This window comes from Varroa jacobsoni, unplaced genomic scaffold (assembly GCF_002532875.2).
Source record: "Varroa jacobsoni isolate VJ856 unplaced genomic scaffold, vjacob_1.0 scaffold_968, whole genome shotgun sequence".
NCBI lineage: Eukaryota > Metazoa > Arthropoda > Arachnida > Mesostigmata > Varroidae > Varroa > Varroa jacobsoni.
Genome location: NW_019213870.1, coordinates 145847 through 169566, shown reverse-complemented (window position 1 = coordinate 169566; position 23720 = coordinate 145847). Strand labels below are relative to the sequence as shown.

The window sequence follows — 23720 nt, the reverse complement described above, 5'->3', positions numbered from 1 at the left end:
TACGTTGGAACGTAGCATCTAAATTAGACCATCCAAGCGTTGAATTTTAATATACGCATAATCTGCGCTGTATGATCCTTCCGTGGGTGGCTCGGTAACTAAAAGCCCGAAACTATAAAGTAGTCAAATAATGACAACGGATAGCAGAGACACTGCTGTAGGTATTTCGTCCGCTGTTTTGCAGCCAAATTGGAAACTAATTTCTTTGTAAAGGACACACCGTTTATTGGAAGCACGACTGGTAAGTTAACCTTTATCCTTGTAAGGTCAATAGAAACAGTATTCAATTAAAGGTATGAACTTAATTTATAGAAATATATATATTATAATAGAAATAAATTACTGGCAATCGTATCTAAGTAGTCTGAAATATACTACACATCATGACTGAAGAAGTAATTAAGTTTGAATATGAAAATATATGCACTCTGCTTACCCTGGAATACCACCCGCCTCCATGTAGTTGGCAAGCGTAACGTCGTTTGACCAAACGTCGAACTGCCATTTACGCAGCCCGAGAACTCCACAATGGACACGCCCTGTGTGGATTCCGACGCGCATGTTTACGTCCACTCCCGTAACGTCACGTACCAGCCTTTCAAATTTATTGATTATCACCAAAATGATTTTGTATCGTGTACTTTAGATCATATGTATGCTTATGTCTGTATGATAGTTATTAGTACTTCGCATAAGTTTCGGTACTTTGGCGGCCCGAGCCTATTTTCGTTTCCTCTTACGGTGCGATTTCTAAAACAAACAGTTCCGGCGGAATAATGGCGTTTAATCAAGAGACTATGTTAACCTCAATCCACAGGCATCCCAACTGTGAAAGATTTGTCTTTCAACAGTGGGAAGAGTTGTCTATTTGCACCTATTAGATGTCTCTTTATTTTCGCAGCCAGCGGAGCCACTCTGCTGAACTTTGTAAGTACGAAGAGATACGCTAAAGCAACCTTATGATTTACTAATGTGTATGACATTTACTTTTCTCTTAGTTGGATAAATACTATTAACTGTCTAAGAAAAAATACGATTTGTAGGGTACAAGCATACGCAAGATATACTAAGAGTCTACCAAGTTAATCCTATTTGTGAGGTTATGATTTAGCACATGTTTCCGCGTCACCACGGAACGACAATTTACAGCATACACAAAAACAGATATTATTCGAATTCTGGTGTCAATGCTTATGTAAAATAAATGACGGAAGCCATGAACAGCGTTTCCAGTGATTACGTGAATACGCCGATGTGTTGTACGCACGTTTTTCCATTAGTGATTTCTCTTTCGTGTTGAAAAACTCACAGTTAGTATTAGTCCACTTATTTTCTGTTTGTATCTGGGTGTTTCTGATATTTCCCTCTGTTTCCGATAAAGAGCAGCCCGCATAAAAGCAATAGACCAGCCGATTTTTCGTAAACGAACTAAGGAGTCTTGCGAGAAAAGAGGCATATGGCAAGATGCCGTTAGCTCCACTTTGATCTGGGAAAAACTCGCTGTCGTTCTCAGTAGTAGGCCATGCGGGCTGCTAATTTGTACGGCAAACACACGTGACTTTGGCATTCGATATACGCTCGAAATAACGTTGCGCCTGGGGTTATTGTAATTGCCGAATATGTCGACTCATTTGCGCATTCGTAGACGAAGCTCATAGAATTCTGCCGACGTAGCACTGTACCTACATTTCATCGTTTCTGTCTTCCACGTTTTACAGCTGTTAGTTCTTACCGCAAGTGAAATCGGTCGACACTTTATTGTATAGTTTACTACAGCTTTTTAAGTATTCCAGCCCCAATCGAATGCCGTCCGAAAATCTGAAGAACATCACCTACGTACGGCCAATGAGGGAGTTTCGATTTATACATCCCCCAAGGTACCAGACGTAAAACTCGAAATATCCAGGCCGGTAAGGTGCCCCACTTTGCTAAGGATCTGCTAGCGCTTACTTATAACCGAATAATATACGACAAAGGTCATTACGAGCTTTATAATCGTGTTTTATGCAGACCTATAATTATTACTGGACAGGAACCATTCCGTCAATCTGAATGAAAAAATACTATGTTATTCTTGCAAATTTCCTGGATGAGGTCGTCTCGTTAGAAGAGTTTTAATGAACACAGAACAGTAAACAATATTAATAAGCATAAAAACAGAGGAATAAACATGACTCGACCCCATTCGAGCCCGATCTAAGCAGGCCTTGGAGGGACGATTTCATTGCTTCTAGGTAAATGAACTATGCTCTTGCGCAAATAGTAAAGCTTTGAGGGTTTCTCAAAGGTAACGCGGGACTTAGTGTTTCGAGATGCTTTCCAATAACCTAGACAATAATTTCGCTGACCGTAAAAAAGAATGAGCCCAATAGCTTCTTATTTCCAAATTACTGTTTCAGCGAAAGGTCTATTACGCTGCGAAACATAGTTCAAATCATCCCTGAGAAACGAGTGGGCAATACGAATAAAGGTCAAGGACTAATCAACAGGTTAACTGGCCTTACTGCACATAAAGATACGACGGTTGACCGAAGAACGGCTTAGTTGAATAACATCAAAGTGCTAATACCATTATCGTATGTGTAATAGGGGGTAGTTCTGATATTATAAAACATAATTCTATACGTATGGCACAAGTAGGTACTATTTATTCTATCTAGACCAACAATCAAGGCATTTTAACCTCGCTCTAGGTACGGATATAAACCATAGGCTAGCCAAACTATAGCTAGAATATTTCTATCGACTTAGCTTTTTCGCATTTAGTGGTTTTGGAGAAACAGAGATCGTCGATCTTTTTAAGCAGCTACAGTTACTATCCAAAAAATATATATACACAACCTAGGTTTGGATGACGCATGGTCCAAGTTTGCTTAAATGCCTGTAGGAAATCACGATTTAAAGAGCAGAGGAGAATAACCAGTATCTCAAATCATCGTCCATATAAAGATAATAAATCCATATCTTCTTAATGCTATGCAGCAACTGGTTCGAATTCCGGTCAAGCTCCTCGTCATTTTATGCTCGAGTAAACAATTTTTTCCTCTCAGACATGTCAGCCATTCAACACTTAGTCAAAAATAGACCCAGGCACTCCTGAAAGCCCACTTAACGCGATATCTATACAGCTAAATTTAATCATGCATTTTAAGCTCTCCCATGCACTTTTGTACAGCGTTTCATTACTGCCGGTACGAAGAAAAGCTTATTTGTAATTACATGATTGGCGAAGAATCAGATCTGTTTTCGGTGGATCCGACTCCCAACCGCTGTAGTATCCTAGTAATGTGCCGTCATTAAAACGGAAATCAATGTAAGTGCCTACTAGCTTCTTAATGACTATTTTGCTGCGCAGAACTTTGACTGGCTGTCGGGCACTTCTCAGGCCTAAATAACATCGGAAGCTTCAGGTCCTCTAATAAGATCCATTTCTGTCCCTATGATTCGATTTGAGTATATAACAACAAAGCTTGGTACAAACGGCTCACGAGAAAATCTAGCGAGATAAATGCTTTTTTTTTTCAAAGATTTCGTAACTGCTTAAACGTACTAACTCAAAAAAAAGCAACGACACAGAGTTCAAATACCACTTCAGTTTTTCTGATACCCGTGCAAATGTCACGAGCAATTCAATTTAAATATCCGATAGATTCAGATCCGATTATAGTAGTGTCGCAGCTATTTGCCAGCACGCACGGTTCCTGAAATAAGGCCACTCTCAATGTAGCAACCGTGTGTCTATCTATCGACTCAATCGAAATTAAGTTTATACATTTGTTCCACAAACGCTGTATCTGCCATTTGTCACTAGGTGTATCTATTTAAGCTGTGTTTCTGCTACTGTCTCACTTTACCTCAAACTTATCATATTAACTCTTTTTTTTGTACGCGGTCTTTCTAAGTAGAAGTAAATGATGATGATGAAAAAATTAAATTCCATCGGCTTCGAGTAGAAAATCGAGTTCTATGTTGGACAATTAAGTTTCTGCTCGGAATAGTTCGACTATAATTTGGAAAAAATGTGTTTGTTCACAGTTATCAGTAAAGCCACTGGCCATTAACCGAGCGCGTCTGTATTCGGAACGTTGAAACTTGGACTATTTAGTCGATCGGTAATCGTATAGATGGAAAGACGATCTTCAATCATCATCATTAGGTCATCAAATGAGGTAAGTATTTTATTTTTTCCTTACAGTTGTCAACCTACCCTATGGCTTCGATCATATCGAGCCCCATTTCAACACAACAATGAGCATGATCTGGCCGAGGATCCGGCAAACCGCAGACGCAATAGTAGCAGTCACCTGTAAATGATCGCACCGTTTTAGGGATAATCGTATACTATTAAAGTCTCTCCCAACACTTCCAAAGTTCCGATACGGCATAACCCTACAAATTTAATTACCTTCGGCTAAATCTACGAAACAATATTGTTGCTATTTTATATCTATGCTTAAGTTCGAGCATTACTCGGAGTGCTGTGTCTTCTTTATAAAATCTTAATAAGTGAAGTGTCTATGATGTGAGATGAGTAAACACCTAAAGGATCTCAGATAAAACTATAGGTGTATAAATCTTATTCTCATGTGAAAAATAATCTGTTAAATCAAGTGAAAGTTTTCGGTTATCAATTATGTGCCGTTTCCTCTGGAATAAATTGGCTTAGCTGGTTGGCAGGAACGAGCATTTAACTCGTTCTACGTTTATATAGCCACAGGGGTATAGTTATTTATTAATCCACATTATAATGTACGGATCATTATATATATATATATATATGTATATATATATATATATATATATATATATATATATATGAAAAAAAAACGGCTACATACGGAAGAAAGCGAATAACTGCAAGGCACCCGTTCCCGCCAACAAGAAATTCTGTATTAATCAGCTTAATTTTGGTGACAGTCGTGGGATAGCAGGCAAGAGACGACGCAGTGGAAGCGTCTGAGGGCTGCGTGCTTTTATTTGATCATATAAAGCCCAGGAGGCGAGGCCGAGCGCATAAGCTGTACGCTAGAGGTTAGCAATGTTCTGTCAAGCATGCCGTGTTTTGAGTGCGACTATACCTACAGGTGGCTTTTCGAGCCTGATTCTACCTGAAAGATTCCGAGCCTAATACATGGAACTTCTTCACGAAAAATCCTTACGAAACTACCAAAAGGAACAGGACCGCCAGCAGGATTCCGCTGCAGTTTCAGAGGTCAAGGCGCAGATTCGAGGACTTTGTGTAGAAAGAACGAGTGTTTGTCGGTTCTGCGGGAACGCAAAGCCGATGATAGGCTATTGCAAAACGAGATTTCCCTAGTAGCACCGATTTAGGTACGTCTTTGCCAAATACAACAAGTCAGTACTACGAATTTTTATTGAAGTCCAGAGCAAACCCTTTTACAGGTGTTTCGATTTCCAATGGATTAAGAAATTGCCTTTCATCCAGGAAAAAATCCCATATGCGATGTCCTATCGGAATTAAATTGATATTGGGAAAATATATTACATACAGTGTCCTCGTCAGCACAGTTTCTGCTGTAATTAGCTCTTACGAGAGGTAGCTTTTTCTAGGTGACGAAACATGGGGACGCATATTATTCCTAGAGATGACCCTAAAATAGTTTCAGTTTATCCTGCGGGTGCTGTGTTGGCGTTCAGACGCACGTCCTCTTAGAGAAATCCTTTTCTCGACAAAGAAAAGAATATTTCTAGATAGTTCGTCATTTCATACATCATTCATAAACATATTTAACTGCCAATTGAGAGAGGAGCGTCTTTGAATACGTTTGAAAGCTGCGATAGATAACCATTTCACATTTAGAAAATTCATATTTAGCTCACTTGCCATTGCCTTTTTAAGTAAGGAGACAAGATAAGACAAGGAGAAGCTTGTAGAAACAACGTTACGAAAATGAACTCCAAATGTTTCGTAAGCAAAGCTTTCTATGGGTATTATATTTAGCACGACTATTGCTGGAATGGAAGTCCGCTTATCCCGCATAGTGAATCCTTCCTGTTATCAGGACGGTTCATGGTCCGGCCAGTTAATATGGTTCCAAGTGCCCTCCTATACCAACCATTACTACAACGCCACGTCGGTTGAAATCTCTACATTGGCAGAAACAATCACCAGATGCTAGAAAAGTAAAGAGTCCATAAAAAAATAATACATTAACAAATATAAGGTATTATTACTGTGCCGGTTAATATGTACTTGTTTGGTTGCTGCGCCATTTTATAGGTCTATTGGAAAAGCCCAAAATAAGTCCAGCAATGCATGCTCCGCTTAAACGTCTAATGGGGGCTGGTCCCATTTGATGCCTGATGTAAAAATAAATCATTCGAAAAAACTTATTTATATAATGATAATAATTAAAGGATTGCAAAAATCACAAACAGAAAAAATGATTGTTATGATTTTTTTTTATATTTTCGCGATTGTGCCTGCACTCTACACAGAAACGGCTAGATGCGTTCCACGCGCAATGTAAATGAAAGATCTCTTTACGTTTGTAAATGGCTATGCTCGCTCCGTTGCCGAGGCGAACTTTTCTTGTAATTTCAGATTATGACAAGTAGATATTGTCCTTGTTATATTTGCCATTGGCCTTAGGAATTGTACGGGCTCTTGTCGTGTCTCGATTTAATAATATACAGCAGGCTTAGTCAATGCCGTTCACTTGCAAAACGAAGACGTAATCCTTTTTTTGTTTACAATCTATTTAAACCACAGGTGTTTTCAACTAAATTCTACTTTCTCGTCTGATCGCCCTCCAACCGATAGAGCTCTATGAGAATTTAGAAACAGACGGATCGTTTTTAGCGGTTTCCTTAATCAGAACTTTACCTGGAAACTATAGTTACTTTTATTGTCGGTCCTCTTGTTCATTAATATTCACAAAAAATTCGATGAAATTGCTATAGAAAATCTTGGCCACAATCTATATCTGTTTAGTAAGGCATTATTAATATTTTTTAATGAAAAATAACATAAGTAATAGTTTTTTTTTTGTTTACCACCAGGTCGATATAAATAAAGCACATCGCTGAGCGGGAGAAGTATAGAGAAACGCTGATATATGAAGTTAGAAGCCAATGTATTCTTTGCCCGAATGCCCCGAAGTCACTTTCATTATCTGGTTATAGCGCTCTCATGAAGAAGGCGGATCATGCATGAAGGTATGGCGCTAACTCTACAAAGCGTCAAACGTTTTTTTTCAAAGTAATTTATTACACCATAAAACTTATTTATGAGTTAACTAGTATCACTAAAAAAAAGCTGTATGGATCGCACTGCATAAAAGTAATCCAATCTAACCCCTGCTATTTCCAAAGCACGATAATAATAAACATGGTTCAAAAACACTTTCCTATCTCACTTTTCGGATTTTCAATTTATCCAATTGCCCGTCCACAGAAGGATGGCTTACTCGGGCAGGGGTCCTTTATGCAGGCCAAATGTAAAATTACATATCCTTACCGAATGATACGCCCTCTGCCAAGCAAGTATAGACGCACTGAAAAGGGGTGCTATTTTACCGACTACGAGGAACACATAATGATTCTAACACTGCATAGATGTCGCCAATACAGAACTCAACACGTCATGATACAAAACGAGACTCCTTAAACAATGGATCTAACTCGACACGTCGGGAAGGAGCTTCATTATACGTGTTTCTATTAAGGGCTACACTTCGTAACCACCAACGCTCGCCGACAATCTACGCAATATTGGCCATTAACAACACATGTCAACGGCATCTGTCGGACAACGACAGTTGCGATAAAACCGGAGAGAATCCACGTACAATACGGTCGTGAAAAGCGGAACACGCTCTCTAATTGGAACTTATGTGCATTATCTACCCGTACGAAAGAGGGATAGTCCTTCGAATCGAATCTTTAGACTCGGACTGTGCGAAACTGGTTTTTTGAGCTAGCTTTGACAAATTGTCTTTAGCGAGCTTTGCAAGCAGGAATTTACATTTACAACATTCTAGAAATGTTTAGTCATTAGTTAAAAGTGTTGTTGGTATCCCGACAAATCCAGAAATCACTATGACGCGTAAAGGGTAAACGGCAATTATTCCGTGGGAACGGTTAAAAACCACCTATATGATTCGTATATCTTGCTTTTGCTTGCGCGCAACGTCACTCTTCGTCCATGTATATATAGACATTTTTGCTGTAATGGAACTACATCGGCAGTATTTATTGTCTGCGTGCGTCATAACTACTGTTGACATTATAGAAAAGGATAGGAATAAGGTAATATAAAGAATCTGCTGCTGCGGATTAGCTGGCATCCCGAAAAGGTGGATCGTATGTACCAGATGATTTTCCAGAAAAGCCCAATTAGTGAATGTTGTAAATTTTCTTCAGACCATTTTTTTATAGCGACCTACCGAGGATCTTAATTCGGAGACAGTGGTTCTCAGCGGCCAGTCGATCGAAACGTGCGAACAATTCATTGAGCATTTTTACCACCTCTTCGGCTGTGCACTGAGATGATAACGAGGTAAACCCACAAATATCCGCAAATAGAATGCTGAAATAAAAAAAAAAGCTAAGTTAAGCTTCCTCTTGCAATAAAATTCAAAAGTTATAAATGAGACATTCAGTCAAGCCACAAAAATTGCAGGACTGCCGTTGCGTCTAGACAATGTTGACTGAACGAGATCGAACCTTCAAGCCATTGAATTAGCGTTTTTTAGATATTTGCCAGCAAGTGGCGCTGCGTAGCACGTTTACGGTAGTGCAAAATTAACGGTATTTTTCGTTTGGGATATAATTCGACGAGCACTGTAACTAGGTTTAAACAGGACATCGAACCATCTAACATCCGTTTGTTACCTTTGCAGCTGGTACAATTAAAACGTTTTGTAGGTTTTGCTTTTAATACAGAATGTATATATATGCGCTTTATACCGTCTCCCAACGGTCTCTGGACAGTTGGCTAAAAATTCCACCCTCTAAAAGGTCACGTGACCTCTAGGCTGTTTCGTATATATTTGTACGCGGAACAATATATACGTACATGAATATATTACCAATTAGTCGACTCTTTTACCTCACATTATTATGTCGCTGAATGTAGATCTTGTGAAACATCGAATCTTGCGGCTTGTTCACTATGTCTGCTTTCATCTCAAGGGCCACGTGGCGGGGTAGCACCGACAGCAGGAGTTGTTCCTGATAAACAATAAGACAAACTAAACAATTCTGTACATAACTGTCAAGCGTTCAATTCAACCTTCCACAAAATAACTGAAAGCATCGGCGTTGAACTTGCTGTGCAGTTATGTGAATTTATAAGCGGCAGAAGGTAGTTCGTAATATATTGTTATTACTGCCGAAAAGGTCGCAAAGTTCAAATGAAGTATCCATTGTTTTTGTGCAAACTTCTGTTATACTAAATTGTACATGTAACTTCAATAAATTCTAGAATTACCTGCTTTTGATTTTCTCGTTGGATGTTGAGACGGGCTTTGATGCAACCACGAGTCTCCACGAAAGCCTGTTTCTGAGACCTTTTCGAAGGGTAATGTGAAAAGGCCGCAATCCCATTTGCACCCAGCAACATTAGCAAATCGAATAAGAGCTGGATATACACCAACGAGGCAAAGAAAAGGCAATATAGCCGGCGAGTTGTAACTTGAAAACAAGTAAACCACTTAAACTTTTTTAAAATTACACAGATTCTTCGAATATTATGATCTTATTTGAACCTTGCTTGTGGAATAGGCGCTAAGGCCATTTAATTCGTAGGAATTAGGACGTCTGAAGTTGGGCCAAACATCCAAGTTTATTTAATTTATGAGGCCCAGAATACCTACAGACGATATAAGTAATAAGATTTCAGCGTAGCTCTATCGTTCCGAGAGAGCTTATAGAAATATGTCGATAAACAAAGGTTCTTTGGCTTAGAAGTTGTCACGACGTTCAAGACCGTTCAGACTAGCTGCTACCTATCCTGTATTATAAGTACATACCTCGCTAACCTGAATAGCTGAAAGAAGATAACATATACTGAGACTGCGCAGTAGCACTAACATTGGTAACACAAATGGTAAATTAAAACTTTTTCCTAAGAAAAGACTAGCAATACGAAACTATAATTCAGAGATTATTGCCATAATACCATTAGCAGATAGTGTCTGTACGGGCAACTGACTCAGATTTATCATCTCAACATTCAGAAAAGGCGTTTCATCGCTGCTTTTTTGGAAAAAAGCAATGGCCGCATGTCATGTTATATTTCAATAAAGGTTAACAGAGCAGATCGCAGAACAGGATATTTGGCCGATATCAAGCGCCAATATGGAAACATAAAAATACTACAAGTTTGGTGTAATGAAAAAATGTATTCTGATACAAAAGAAAACGAGGATCGGATATGCTCAATCTAGAAAAAGAAATACTAATACGTACGTTGAAAGTGCTTGTTTACGTGTAGCTTTGATACACTTACCGAACGTGACGAAGCACACGTAAATCACGCAACAGTTATTATAGATGCAGAATTGTACACGATCATATACACACATACACACACATACCGAACAAGCAGGGTGATCTATAAACCAGATAGCTATAAGAACCATGCAAAATTAACGAAACGCAAATAAACCAAGGAAAACGGCATGCTTACAAGATTTATCGCGGTTCTGGAGCCTGTCTGAGTATTTGCATCGGCGTATCCTGAATAACCTATCACTCTGATAGGTGAACTACCATTACTGACAAAGTCGAATACCTTCTGAGTAGCTTGTTCTGGCAAACTGTGATTGCTAACATTTCCGCCTCCAGAGCCAAAACCGCTGTAGTGAGTGCCTGTCGCTCCGGATCCGGAGACCGAACGAGTCCAGCCTCGCTCGAGAGCCAGCCATTCGCAGCCAATATAGGCAGCCAAGATTGTTGCACCCGTTAGAGCACTCGTCGTTAGACGAACCGGGACTAGCGTGTAGGCTTTGTAGATTAAGAGCATGCACAGCCATAAACCCGAGTACAACCTAGGACGATACAATATCTATAATTATACCAATCGCAGCGATTTATACGGCAAATTCTTTTGCTTGTTAGACTCACACATAGCGGACATGTTCTTGTTTAATAAAATCTGTGATGATAACGACCCTTTCAAATATATTCGTTAGCCAAAAGATATTCGTTACCTTATGGGGTATGTGTATATGGAATAGTGCAGTAGAAACGTCTCCCTAAAATATGGCGTTAAGAAATTTCTTCTTTGTGACGCTTCGATGCTCCTTTACTCAGCAAATCCTTACAATGTTGTTGTTATAAATTATTTTATAGTAATATACATACCTGCTAGCGTTTACTTAAAAGGTGTGGATTTCGCTGTCATTGGTAGAATCATTAGTCATAAAATGATTTTCTACATGTTGTTACTCCACCCAGTTTTGCATTATCGGAACTATCTTGGCGCTAGCCTGTATGCATTCTCGCTAGTGTAGCAGGAACAGCCTAACGAAAATCTCATGCGTAAAATTCCCCCTATGCATCGGATCCTAAAAACGGTACGTCTAAATCTCACCCATTGTCTACAAAATGCTTGGATGCCCTAAAGGGTACCGTAAAGGAGGCCGACAACAGAAGGAGTCCTCTTGGCCTTTCCTAAACTAGCAATGCGGTCGGAGGTGAAGTAGGTACTCTAGGTGTAGGCTATCGATAATAGGACCTATACAGGGCTGACATCTATGACTCTAACAACCGCAAAATTGCAGACACATTAAAGGACGGTTTAACTGATATATGTTCTCCTAAGTAAGATGCTGCGCATACTTCATAGCGAAAGTATAAAAATGGTACACAATTAACTTTGTATAAAAACAAACTGGTGAGGAATATCTGTATGATATGTGTTCATATATAAATCTGCCTGTAGTAACAGTGAATAACTGTCTCAGAGAGAATATCACCAGATGCAACTACGGATCGTATTGAATTTAAACCTTATTGGAATTCGGCGATTGTTCTTTTTCTTCTTATCGAATGTTTTCAAATGCAAAGGAATTACCTTGGGCTAGTCTTTGTATGGTACTTTTCATCCTGATACTCTGGAGATGTACCGTCTCTCGTCACATCTATAATGTCTACTGCTAAAAGGGCCGCTAGACTCACAAAACTCGCCAGGATCACATGGTTACTCAGCACAAGTGCAGTTTGTTGAAAAAACGACTGAAAATCAAGCAAAAACGCATCGGCCGTTATGCTCACACGAAGTGTGTGAATTATGATTAACTTAGATTAAATTGTAGTTAGGATTTGTAGAAACTAAGCATCTGCTTGCAACCTGTATTTATATCTAGCTAGGAAAAGTGTTAAAGGACATGAACTCGCGGACAGCACTGTCGAAAATAGCTGTTCCCAAGAGCATTCGGGATTACCTAGGTCTAACAACCTACTAGTCTAGCCCTCCCGTTGAATATGTTACAAAAAACTATTATTTATTTATATCTATACATAAGCTATTTAGCAAAAGCCATGTTACCGTGTTCAAGTATGCAGCTTAAGATAGCTTTGACTTGTGAGTTTTTTTTTCTAGGTCGGTTCGCTAAACACCGAAAAACACATAGTTTACCTAGGGTTGAATATATCGCGCTTCGGTTTATTTTAAAACACGATTAAACTATTCTCTGAGTTAATAAAGTGCACCACCGTACGACCAACATTTATCACTGGATTCCCTCTATTTATTTCTATCTAACCCTTTGCTCGCGACCGTTTTACGGCCTGTATTTATAAAGGGAATTTGCAAGAAGAGCGAAATTATTTTTTGCGAAGACAAATCATAGCCTTTCCAGTGTGGACAAACTGTAGAACTGGCCGCTTCGTAGAAATGATAATCTCCCACTTTCGAGTTGATTCATTGATCAGCTGAAACCCATAAAAGTACCCATACATAGGAACACTTTTTATTTCATCACAGAACAAATCTATACACATCATCATCATCATCATTAACGCCAACAAAAACAACATAATGCTTTATTAAGCTATTGATTTTTTAGACAGTGTCAGGTCTTGGTTAAGAACATGTAGATCTTGAGGGGTCCAGTAAATAAAAAATTAAGTAAATGAACTCTAGCTTTTGATCTTTATGCAAGAAAATTCACCAACCCTACAGCATTAGTTAACCGACTGCGCAATTATTTCACCATCTTTAGCTATGCTCCAATTGCGGCTTCATCGCAGTCCCTCTAGACTTCATTAGAGTTAGGTACTACTTACATTTAGTAGCTCTACAGATCGGCGCCAATGCTAAATGAAATCTCAGTGTCTTTGCAAATTTCAGTATTTGAACTATTTTATCGTAACGGTTCTTGACCGCAACATTTGGCCTCATGCGTTTTAACCTAGCCTCGATTATCCTGTACTCGCCTACGTATTGCCTCATCCATACCGTAGTGTGCCTTATTATCACAGAGGCTTTATCCAACCTACTTCGTTGTATTCATTCTGTAAAATACTTAGCATTTTTGCAGATAGAAATGTACTTTTCACCCCCTTTAGCATTCAAATAGTCCCATCGGCACGTCTGGTCGATATGCTGCAATAGTAGTACGCTCACTTAGCATTATAACACACAATTTAGGTAAATGGAAGTTACAAAACGGCTGAACGACGTTATCATAATCCGATGTCGGTCACTGGCTCTGACTTAGATCAGGCATGATATAATCTGAGGTTGCGGTTTGCGTGAGCGTCCGAGTCGCTTTTGCTTCGTATTGTCCATGGGAAAAGGCGAAGATAATTGTAATTACTAGTGCCACTACCTTATACGAGGAAAACATGCGGAGTGTCAACGTGTGCAGGCCTGGCACAGTCAATCTGTGTGGCGTGGGTAAGTTAAGCGGCTGCTACTACCCAGCTTTTTGCCAATGCTTCGTAGCCCGCTAAACCTAACGAGTTGGCCTCTATTATATACCTCGAATAATATGCTGTTATTTGTCAGCACTTAGGAGCCTCCCTCAAAGCGGGATTTATACATTTGGAAATATAACGAGCAGTTGCTACAATCGACTACAAATTCATCCAGAGGTTCTCGACTTGTTGCTAATTACTGCCATTTAAGAAGGCTCTTAGACCATCGTGGCCAACTTAAATGGTGCCACCTGTTCATCAAGTGTCAGGAGTTCTGCAGACAATTGCTGTTTGTCTGTGCACTTGTTAGCGATACATTTAGGCTTGTGATGAGTAAACGCTTAACCTGAAATGTTTTAGACCGACCGGTTGGACCAACCTAAATGAAACGGTAAGTTTTTAATTTCGAGCATATGAATACGAGCGTTTGAATACGAAGCGATACACATTTTTCTTTATTTACACTTCTAAACATCTTTTGCTTTAACGACAACTCAAAAAAGCGTTTATTTAATTTATGCCCCGTTCATATTAGTCGAGCAAAGCTAAATCCTGCCGCTGTCGAAACAGATTCATCCGGGACAGTTAAACATCTGCTCCTTCACCGGTTTTCGACCCACGAAACAAACCGTTCGTATAGAAAACAAAACAATTTAAGAAGGCAAAATTGCTTTTAACGCTTATAGCCGTTCCATTTCATTGGATTCTGTGGAATAATCCACCTTCTCTATATTTATCGTGACAGCTAAACCTTCGATAAAGGCAATACTACATAACCATCAACAAATGTGGATTTCCGCATAGAGAAGTCGGTAAAGAGGCCTCGCGAACGCCCTCTGCTTCGGAGCACTCAACTATCGTATACAGTCTGTTTCCGGCGTTGAACTGTAATAATGAAGCTTATAATAACATTGACTTCATCGAATTGGCCATCAGCATTCGAATGCAACCGGAGCTGCTGATCATGAACTAAAGCAGCACGAATCCATCCGGGTATTTAAAACTTGCGTGGGTTGGCGTGATCGCCCACTCCATAAGGGACGCTGGATAACAGTACTGGCCTGCTCATAGGGAGCCGATTCAACACGAGTCACTCGATAGGCTTTCGGCTTCAACTGGCACGTTCCCTTCCACGGTGCTTTCGAGCCTTAGTCAAGTCTGTCTAGATATCCATTTGCTGGTATAATGGTTGTGGCGGTGATAGATTATCCAAGGCCCGTTGGCAGACCTTATATTGCCCTGTCACTAGCATAAAACTACGGCTATCAGTGAAGCAAAACAACAGAAGTATCGATTCCTAGCATTATTCTTTTTCTGAGCGGCTAGACTTAACAAGCAAAGCCTTGCCTGCGAGGCTCCAAGCTTGTATTTGGATCGTATAGCAACAGAACGGCCTTTGGATATTGATTCCTTAACGGTGCCTTTTTTTCCACGAACCCCGGACACCGTTCGACCTGTTAAACCCCTGTCTTTTCGCGTTTCTGAAGCTAGGTGGGAACGCAGTTTTGTGACTTCCTACGAATAGATCATAACGCCAAAGGCCATATGACGCACATCATTGTTCGACTCGGTGTGCAACAAAGGTAGATCGTTAATAATTACTGTTAATCGAAACTGATTTTTTCAATGTTATACATTCGTGATTTCCCAACGGATACTGAGGACAAATCTACCAATCGAGGACACTGAATATATCTATGCGTCGTTTTGTTACATATATATGCAAGTCTTTTCACAGTACCATTGTTCGCTGTAATACCCCGTCAGAATTGAAATAATATTTAAGCCCAGTGCGTACCTTTAATAGGAATGCCTCAAAGGAAAATCCTTGAACAACTATACTATGAAATAAGTATTGCCATCTTCCTAGTGATCGAGCGTTTACTACCTAAGGTCCGAATATTTACTTTCACCTAGGGCCATAACTAATCCATTTTTATTGGCCTCATTTGTGCGTGGACGAGAAGTGTCTCTGCTATCAACAATGATATCTAAGCACGTTGTCGCCTATGTGGTGGCACCTGTAGGCTGAGGTAGCAGATGCCGAGGTAGAGAAGGCTCAGAGCCCCAAGGGCGGCGATGAAAGTAGGCGAGAACCGTTGGTATATGACCAACTCAAGAACAACGACAAGAAGACATATCAGGCTCATCATCCCCGTTAGGGCCGACACGCTACGTTTGTTTAGGTGGAGAAAATATCTGCAACAGAATAAAAGCAACAAGACATACTGAGTATTAGAATATTAGTGAGAATTATGAGCCCCGATGGGTGTCCAATTAAATACGACACAAACGTGACGGCATGTTTTCAGGCAGGAGAAAGTTGGAGAAGGTGCAGGTGCTTCAGCGTAAACGTGAAACGCGGACGACTCGGCAAAAATATTCGATCAAAACTCTAATGAATTCGTAATATGAAAACAAAAACGTAAGCATTAAAATAGCAAATATATAAGCTTGGATGTAGAGGTAAGGTGATTTACATTTTAGTAGCGCGGCATTCAAGGGAAATCGATGTTAGAAGCTCGATAATCTGGATTAATTTTTGACCTCAGCCATCACTTGAAGGCATAGATCTTTTTGCGATTATTCCGACAGAACTTAACATCGCTGAAAGTTGAACTGAATTTCTTTCATAATCTGCAGTATAGATTTTTATGGATTTGTTTTAATATATTATTAATGCAGGATATCATTTAAAGTCAACTTCTATTAAAACTATAATATTTTACTGGGCTATTTCATTTTATCCTCCTCTCACCTAGTTACTTCCCAAATATAAACCCACACGAAATCATGATACACACCCGCTGAGACCAAAAACTTAATGTAATTTAGCTTGTTCAAATCAGAGTTATCAAACAATAAAAAAAAAAACACCCCAATTTTAATTCCCCTATGCTACGATGATCGAATAGCGATAATCGCCCGAAAGCTCGGAAAATTGATTGATGAGGCCGGAAATCCAGACGCAGACGCGGAGGCAATTGGACAAGTACTAGCCAAGTCTAAAAAAGGTAAACGATGCTAAGATCAGTCAATTTGACATGGCAGAACTATACAAAACCACTACCAAACGGTTTAATATTTTCTAGGTTGACAAACGACATTATTCGACTCCGTAGACCTTAGCACTACAGAATTCAACTGCAACTAGGATTAGCTGGCCCTGATGAGACGGAAACTCCTTTCCTCGCTTTTGTTGTCCTTGACAGTGGAAGAGATCTAACAATCTAGTTATAAATATAGGTGGCACGAAACACGAATGCCAGATGCTGTGATTAAATACGCGTAACACTTTGGGCGGGCTTCTGCGGTTTCCTCATGTTGTATTCCTTGTTTGTTTTCAAATTCTCTCGTAAATAACGTGCAGACGCCTTCCGGCGTCGGGAGTTTTCTATACGTTACTTTATCATGTTATGGTACTTTTTTTTCAGATTACAGTGGCATATGACCGCGTACTCTGTCTAAATGAAGTTATTTCCTATTTTGGAAATAAATTCCTCTTCTATGAATGTTGTAAGACTTATGTTTAAGTTTATTAAAATTTAATTCAAGCAAATATTAATTGCTTAATTCATATTACTGTTTGTTAGCACTGATATTATATATAACGCGTATCGCATATGTACTATACGATAAATGAGTATTGCGTATATGATACTTAAGATTGACCTATGTAACTGTGAGTTAATTATAGTAGTTAAATGTTATATAGGTAAGATTTATGTATGACATGTGATATCACCATTCAAGTTATACTTGTTCTACTGAATAGACGGACGTACGACGCAACGCATAACAGAGTGACGTAGACGATCATCTATAAGAACAAATGGCTAGAAATTGGATCAGTCGACAAAGGGAACTGGCCGTCGAGTAGCTTGGTGAGAACAAATAAAAATTTTCTTCGTCTTACGGAGAAAGACTGCATAAGCATGCGCTTTTCACAATGGCTCCTATTTTGTTTATGGAGGTTTGCTGCCACTAAGAGAGTTCAGAAAAACCTGGGAATCTCACCGTTTCCTCTCCCTTTGTGTGTAGCTTCGCTCACGATTGGAGCGTTATGAACAGTGTCGGATAGGAAAAGCTTTTGCAATTAATAGAACCGTGTCTGAATTTGGTATCGTAATTGTGCCATATGCTTAAATGGCGCTTGTTTACTCTTCTTTAGTAGGCTCATGTTATCGCTTGTCTTTATCATGTTATCGCTTGATTTTATATGTACTTGAAACTCATGTGATAGAAATAATCTAAAACTACCTGTGCCTTCCTTCGATCGCAGTATATACGCCAGCCAACTATGGCAAAAGCTTTTCACCAGTAAATTTGACAGTGGCCATATACAACAGACACTAATACTCAAATTGCCTTTGCGAGCAATTCTACGGCTGTATTCCAGCAAAGAAAATACACCAAACTATGGAAATCACTTATTCCTCCATGTGGATTCAGAGCTCTATATCATCATGCTGAAGAAGCCTTGTAGAGTGCTCGTAAGTGTGAAGGGAATATCTAGGTACAGACTAAACCTTATGCTCTTGAAAGATACATATTGCTATTATCTTACTGTTTACTGGAGAAAGCCTATTAAAGCAGCAATCAATGAAATTGATTCGAAATTTGTCGAACATGAGTGACTCGAGGCAGGGGAGCTGCGTCATATATAATAAGTGAGCGTAATCTTTGATGCATGGCGAACGTTTCGCTGAAAATATCAAACGTTGCAGCTTGCTTATTTCGCGTTGGCCGTACTAAGGCTAATGTTGAAATAACTGGAATAAGTAACACAACCATAGCTTGGCGCAAAGATATCAAACGATTTCGAGGAGCCATTGACGCCCCGTAATCCATCTAGTAGTTGGAAGGAATGCCGCCTGTCGCGATTACGTGGCAATTAGAAAGATGGGACACGTAATAGGCGTTCTAGACACGAGGTCTCGAACGAACGTAGGCCATGCTTTTGCATATTGAATATATGTATGTATTCCATAGAGGAGCTTCACTGAGACCCCTTCGACGCTCTCCTCAGCCGTGTCCTGCGTTTCGCACTACGTTTTAAATCTGTATTGCTCCAAACCTAATCCATGGAAAGAAGCTGCTCTGGTGACTACCCAAAGTTATTGAAATCGTCAATTGCAACTTGTACTTGCACTAATTACTTTTTATAAATAATTATGTCGACATCGAACGCTGCATCATCCACTATTTTCTTAATAGTGGATGATAGCGAATTTAGGTATATCTTCTTCAGACTACCGGTTTTTCATGCGTACACGGCTCTTTTGCATCTTGTAAACGAAGCTATGATATGCATGTGCGATAAGCCCTTGTATTGTTACTACGGATAGAAAAAATTATATTGATTTTAGATCACACCTTTATGATTGTTTGACACCTGCGATTACCACAAGACTCTCGACCTTATATTACAATAATATATTATCTTATCAAGTGAAATATTTATATAGAAACACATTATTATTACCGTTTAGCCGACCTAAGGATACAAAATCAGTAACTGGTACGAGACAATGGAAAACCAGAAATCAGATCTTCCCAGATTTCTACGTCGAGGAAACTGGTATCACCGACGCTTCTTAGTGATGAAAACCTGCGGATTCACCCGATGTAGTAAAACGCAAAAATAATGGTCATTAAATGTCTTCGATCTATTGCTCCGTATACACCACTCTAGCCGTTGAGGGTTAAATCAGCGACGCATTAGAAGGAAGTACGATTTCTATCGTAATCTTATTTCCTCGTTCAATCAAACTGGGCGGGTTTTAAATCGTATCAATCGTACTACAGTGTCAATGAGCTTTTCGGCTTGGAAAATTTCAACATGTAGAGGATGCTATCAAGAAAAAGAATACGATAGCCGTGCGACGCAACTAAAAAGCTCAGACTTTTGTTAATTGTTTTTCTGTAGATTAATCTATAAATGGATTAAAATATCATCAACGAACTGGTTATTGGTTAGGCCAATTTTTTGTACATATGTATGTATCTATATATACATATAGGTATATATATATCTCTAGTCTCTAGACAGCTGAGGTGATTTCATTTGATATCTTTTAGAGCAACAGAAGATACACAAGTTATTTTAATAAGGAGTGGATCCAAATCTTCTTAGCTTCTTCTTGGCCAATAAAACCATCTAAATTTATAAATGACCATAGCAGTCATTATTATGAATATTGCACCCAAGAAACGTACTAACAGTATCATAATATAGCGTAATTGCAAAAATCATATTGTCCTTGTTACTTAAAAATCTGTTGCATAATTTGCGTATAGATGTGAAATACAAACTTTCTAACAACCAAGAGACCTTTTACAAACTGTCCAGGGATTCGTGGGCCGTTCTAGGCACATCGGCTCGGATAAAGCACATACAAGTGGCTTAGATACGGACGTTGTCGATATGGTAGCTTGCTTAAATTATTGAACTTCTAACTAAAAAAATCCAGGGTTTAGCCAGTCTAGAAAATCTATTCTTTAGTTTAGACCCTAGCACCGACCTATACAACGTTACGAAAGACATTAGATAGGAAAATAACTATTCAGCTAAATGGTTTATTTTTCCGGTTATGGAGCGCCGATATCAATGATTCCATTAGGCGAATCCCTAACAAAGTCAGTTCCTCAAAGACGCAACTGCTTTACCGTTGGTACAAAGCATCACTCCGCCGGCGCATCCGTTGACGCGTGTAACAGCTAATGAGTCCACACGTCAGATAGTCACAGACCATATCGCCGTCGTTGATACAGTTACAGCATCTCTCCCGCGCCGGAGCGTCCATAATAAATGTTTGTTCCTCCATCGATGCTGGGTGTATGTACGCTTTCTTACATTTAACTCGCAAATTTATCCGTCAGCCGTTGTGGTAGGGCAGCTGCAACGGCCACACAATTTCCTTGACTTAGTTCATCTGGAATAAAATGAGGGCATTTGTAATTAATAATAGTAATACATTAAACAGATGCCTGACTGTGAAAAGTTCCTTTTCACAAACGACGAGCAATGATAAAAAGAGCACTACACAAAAAGAACAGTCCTGAGAGCCGTCTCTTACTTTGAGGGCTTGCAATCTATAATTTAGGATATTATCATCTGCAAGTATCAGATATAAAAACTAGATATTCAAACAGCTAGAGAAACATTGCTTTGGTCACGATTTTCTTGGCGTAGTATTTACGTCTGAAGGCTTGAGGGACTACGCTAAACTAAGGTATTACACTTTGATATTGCCACTGATCATAGTTCTGATAGATACAATAGTGAGAGAATGCACTTAGTTTTCAGATACGATGAGACAGGACGAGCGGGTGCGAGTCCGAGGTATGATACCCATTCCATAGTGCACCAGTTCAGTACACCCCCTCCTCCCTCAAATGTATGCTATCACGTCTGATCATTATTAAGTGGTAAAGGCAGCTTTGAAATCATTTCGTTGCCCTACAAAACAAACCTATTTTGCTTTACTACACAAGTTGTTAGGTATGAGTACATTGCCTAACTAGTTACGGTCTGTTCCTTGTCGAAGTCGGTAGTATTGACGACGTGCGACCTACGCCATTATCTCTGCACGATTGTTTCAATCGGTTCGGTCACACAAAAAGATGATGATACCCAGCTCAACATCTATTACTGTTATACAACGCAATGGTTATATAATTATTAAATAATAAATAAAATAAATTGCCATAACTAAAGGCGGCATCCGCCATCATAGTAAATCAGTATTTAGTTAGTGGGGGGTAATGATTACGAATACGAATGACAAGAAGGTAGAAAAAATTTATACACGTCTCACTACGGACTCCTGTTAGAATTGAAAGGTAGTGCCGGCTTGTAAGCATCGCTGCAAACAAATGTATTTCGATAGGTTGACTAACGTCTGGCGGTCGAAAGTGAGCTGTGTCTTGGTGTCATATTGATATGGTATTGAATTTAATTGAAACAAACAATCGTACTGAATTCAGTTATTGCGTTAGGAGGGGTCCACAATCAGGAAGAGGTTCCTGCTCAGCCAGAGTGGGGTGCAACTGTACCAGAGCACCCCACAGCGCATACGAGATGATTTTGTGAATATGATTTCAACCTATGCTAACTATTTTCTCAAATTGATCCGGATCACTTTGTCGTCGGTAAGTTCTTCAGTGTTTTGGGGGTTGGGGCGCGTTATCGGGGATTGATAATTGCCCATCCTGCGCTGGAAAAGGCACTGGCCATGAGTGAAATGCAACAGGTTTCGTTAGCCGCTTTGGTTTTTGTCCAATTATATGAGGATAATTTGTGTTATACACAGATTATCCTCATATAATTGCCGTAGTCATCATGGACATAATGAATGATGTAACAATATTACGTAGTTTATCCTAGGAAGTAATTGTTATTAGATCGTAAGTTACAAACGAAATATTTCTCAACAACTAGAATTTGTCGAAGCGAGGTTTAACCGGAATGCCGGCTTGGAAACAAACAAAGTCAACGTCAGGAAATTGGAGAAACTTAGGGAATAACTAATGTTTTTTGTGTATATTAGTTGGGTGAGAACAGTTTATAGTTAAACACCTAATTAAGTAATCAAAATAAAAACGATAAAATATCATTTAGACGGAATTTAATTTATGAATAATAGTCGTACTTGCAACAGCTTACAATTTTACGATCGTGAAATAAAGCTCGCTTCGATATATCGGTCATATATAGTGGGATAATTTGTCCTATTGATGCTGGGTGGTAGATGCATCGCAGCGAAGATAGTTCTGCTTTTAAACTAAATGTTAACTAACCAGATGTCACTGGCCTTACCGAACGACGTTGCTGTCTCGGGGGTAGTTAGGAACCACAGAATCAATGACTAGTCAAACAGGGCTCCAGTCAACGTTTGCTTGCGCTATATTTAATTTCTACCAACGGACAAAGTTTCTGTTAAAACATTTTACACTTGGCAAATCAGCTACTAATTTATAACAAAATAGATAAATTCATTAAGTAGAAAATGTATATATCGTTTAGGGCACTATTTCTTATTGAAGTGAGCCACATCTTGGTCTCTAGAAAAGGATGATCTCATATGTTGTTTGGCAGATTGAAAAGATGTGGCCTTTTCTTAAAAAAAAAACACTTTTCAGCATCCGTACTCTTCTTAAGGCCATATTCGAGACATGGTGGGCGCTGTATTAGACAAAAAGGCTGCAGGAACAATCCGAACGGGAGTGTTGTCCGAACCAAAAATGCCCACGTGATTTCAAGTAGCAAATTACTCGTTTTTGACATTGCGTTCACTACGTAGTCTTAACGTATAAATAAGTGTGTATTTTGTGGGTTCGACTACACCATTATTGTTATATATATATATATATATATATATATATATCTCGAGGCCTATTTGAGCTTGCTATTCATAGCTTCTGAAGCTTACGTAAGCAATATGTGACCCCTGCACAATATATTTTTTGAAGTTTCACTTCCATGAAGATGACTTGATACAAATCACTAAACGGTATATGGAACATGTTAATTTTTGAGCAACATATTTTAGGTAGAATCAGTTTATACTTATTTTCATTTCGTACACTGAATTTGAGTATTCGCTGTCTAAGTCTCGGCGGCGCACGGAACGGTCGTGCCCGGAGACACGTAAACCGTTTAGTAAATTATAATACACCAGCAGCCGAAAATCGGGAATGTCAACAATTTCATTGGGTGTCAGACTAACAGGATAAAAGCAGAACTGAGCATAAAGCGCCTATTGTCGCCACTTGAGACAAAAGTTCCCCTATAAATTTTACATTTACTGTCATTAGGAATTTTACTG

General features: G+C 39.2%; 1 protein-coding gene and 1 long non-coding RNA gene across 4 annotated transcripts in view; one reads left to right on the top strand and one right to left on the bottom strand.

Moving 5' to 3' along the window:
- The window catches only part of LOC111265391 (adenylate cyclase type 6), a 58664-nt gene that overhangs the window by 15888 nt on the left and 19056 nt on the right, over positions 1 to 23720 (bottom strand). The window contains exons 2-10 of the mRNA XM_022842012.2: positions 20560 to 20825; positions 15912 to 16089; positions 12044 to 12204; positions 10655 to 11015; positions 9455 to 9604; positions 9074 to 9195; positions 8409 to 8551; positions 4208 to 4304; positions 437 to 595 (exon numbers count right to left, since the gene is read on the bottom strand). Coding sequence (XP_022697747.1) covers positions 437 to 595; positions 4208 to 4304; positions 8409 to 8551; positions 9074 to 9195; positions 9455 to 9604; positions 10655 to 11015; positions 12044 to 12204; positions 15912 to 16089; positions 20560 to 20717 — 1529 coding nt within the window. The 5' untranslated portion in view covers positions 20718 to 20825. The remainder of the gene's footprint in view (positions 1 to 436; positions 596 to 4207; positions 4305 to 8408; positions 8552 to 9073; positions 9196 to 9454; positions 9605 to 10654; positions 11016 to 12043; positions 12205 to 15911; positions 16090 to 20559; positions 20826 to 23720) is intronic.
- Positions 557 to 16514, top strand: LOC111265392 (uncharacterized). 3 transcript variants are annotated; one of them, XR_002683453.2, is made up of 4 exons: positions 557 to 927; positions 4036 to 4169; positions 5085 to 5331; positions 7024 to 7437. It is a non-coding gene; the product is annotated as an uncharacterized LOC111265392 (long non-coding RNA). The 3 variants fall into 3 exon arrangements; XR_015313063.1 differs by lacking the exon at positions 557 to 927 and adding an exon at positions 16203 to 16514 and having other exon boundaries at positions 3710 to 4169; positions 7024 to 7179; XR_015313062.1 differs by lacking the exon at positions 557 to 927 and having other exon boundaries at positions 3710 to 4169.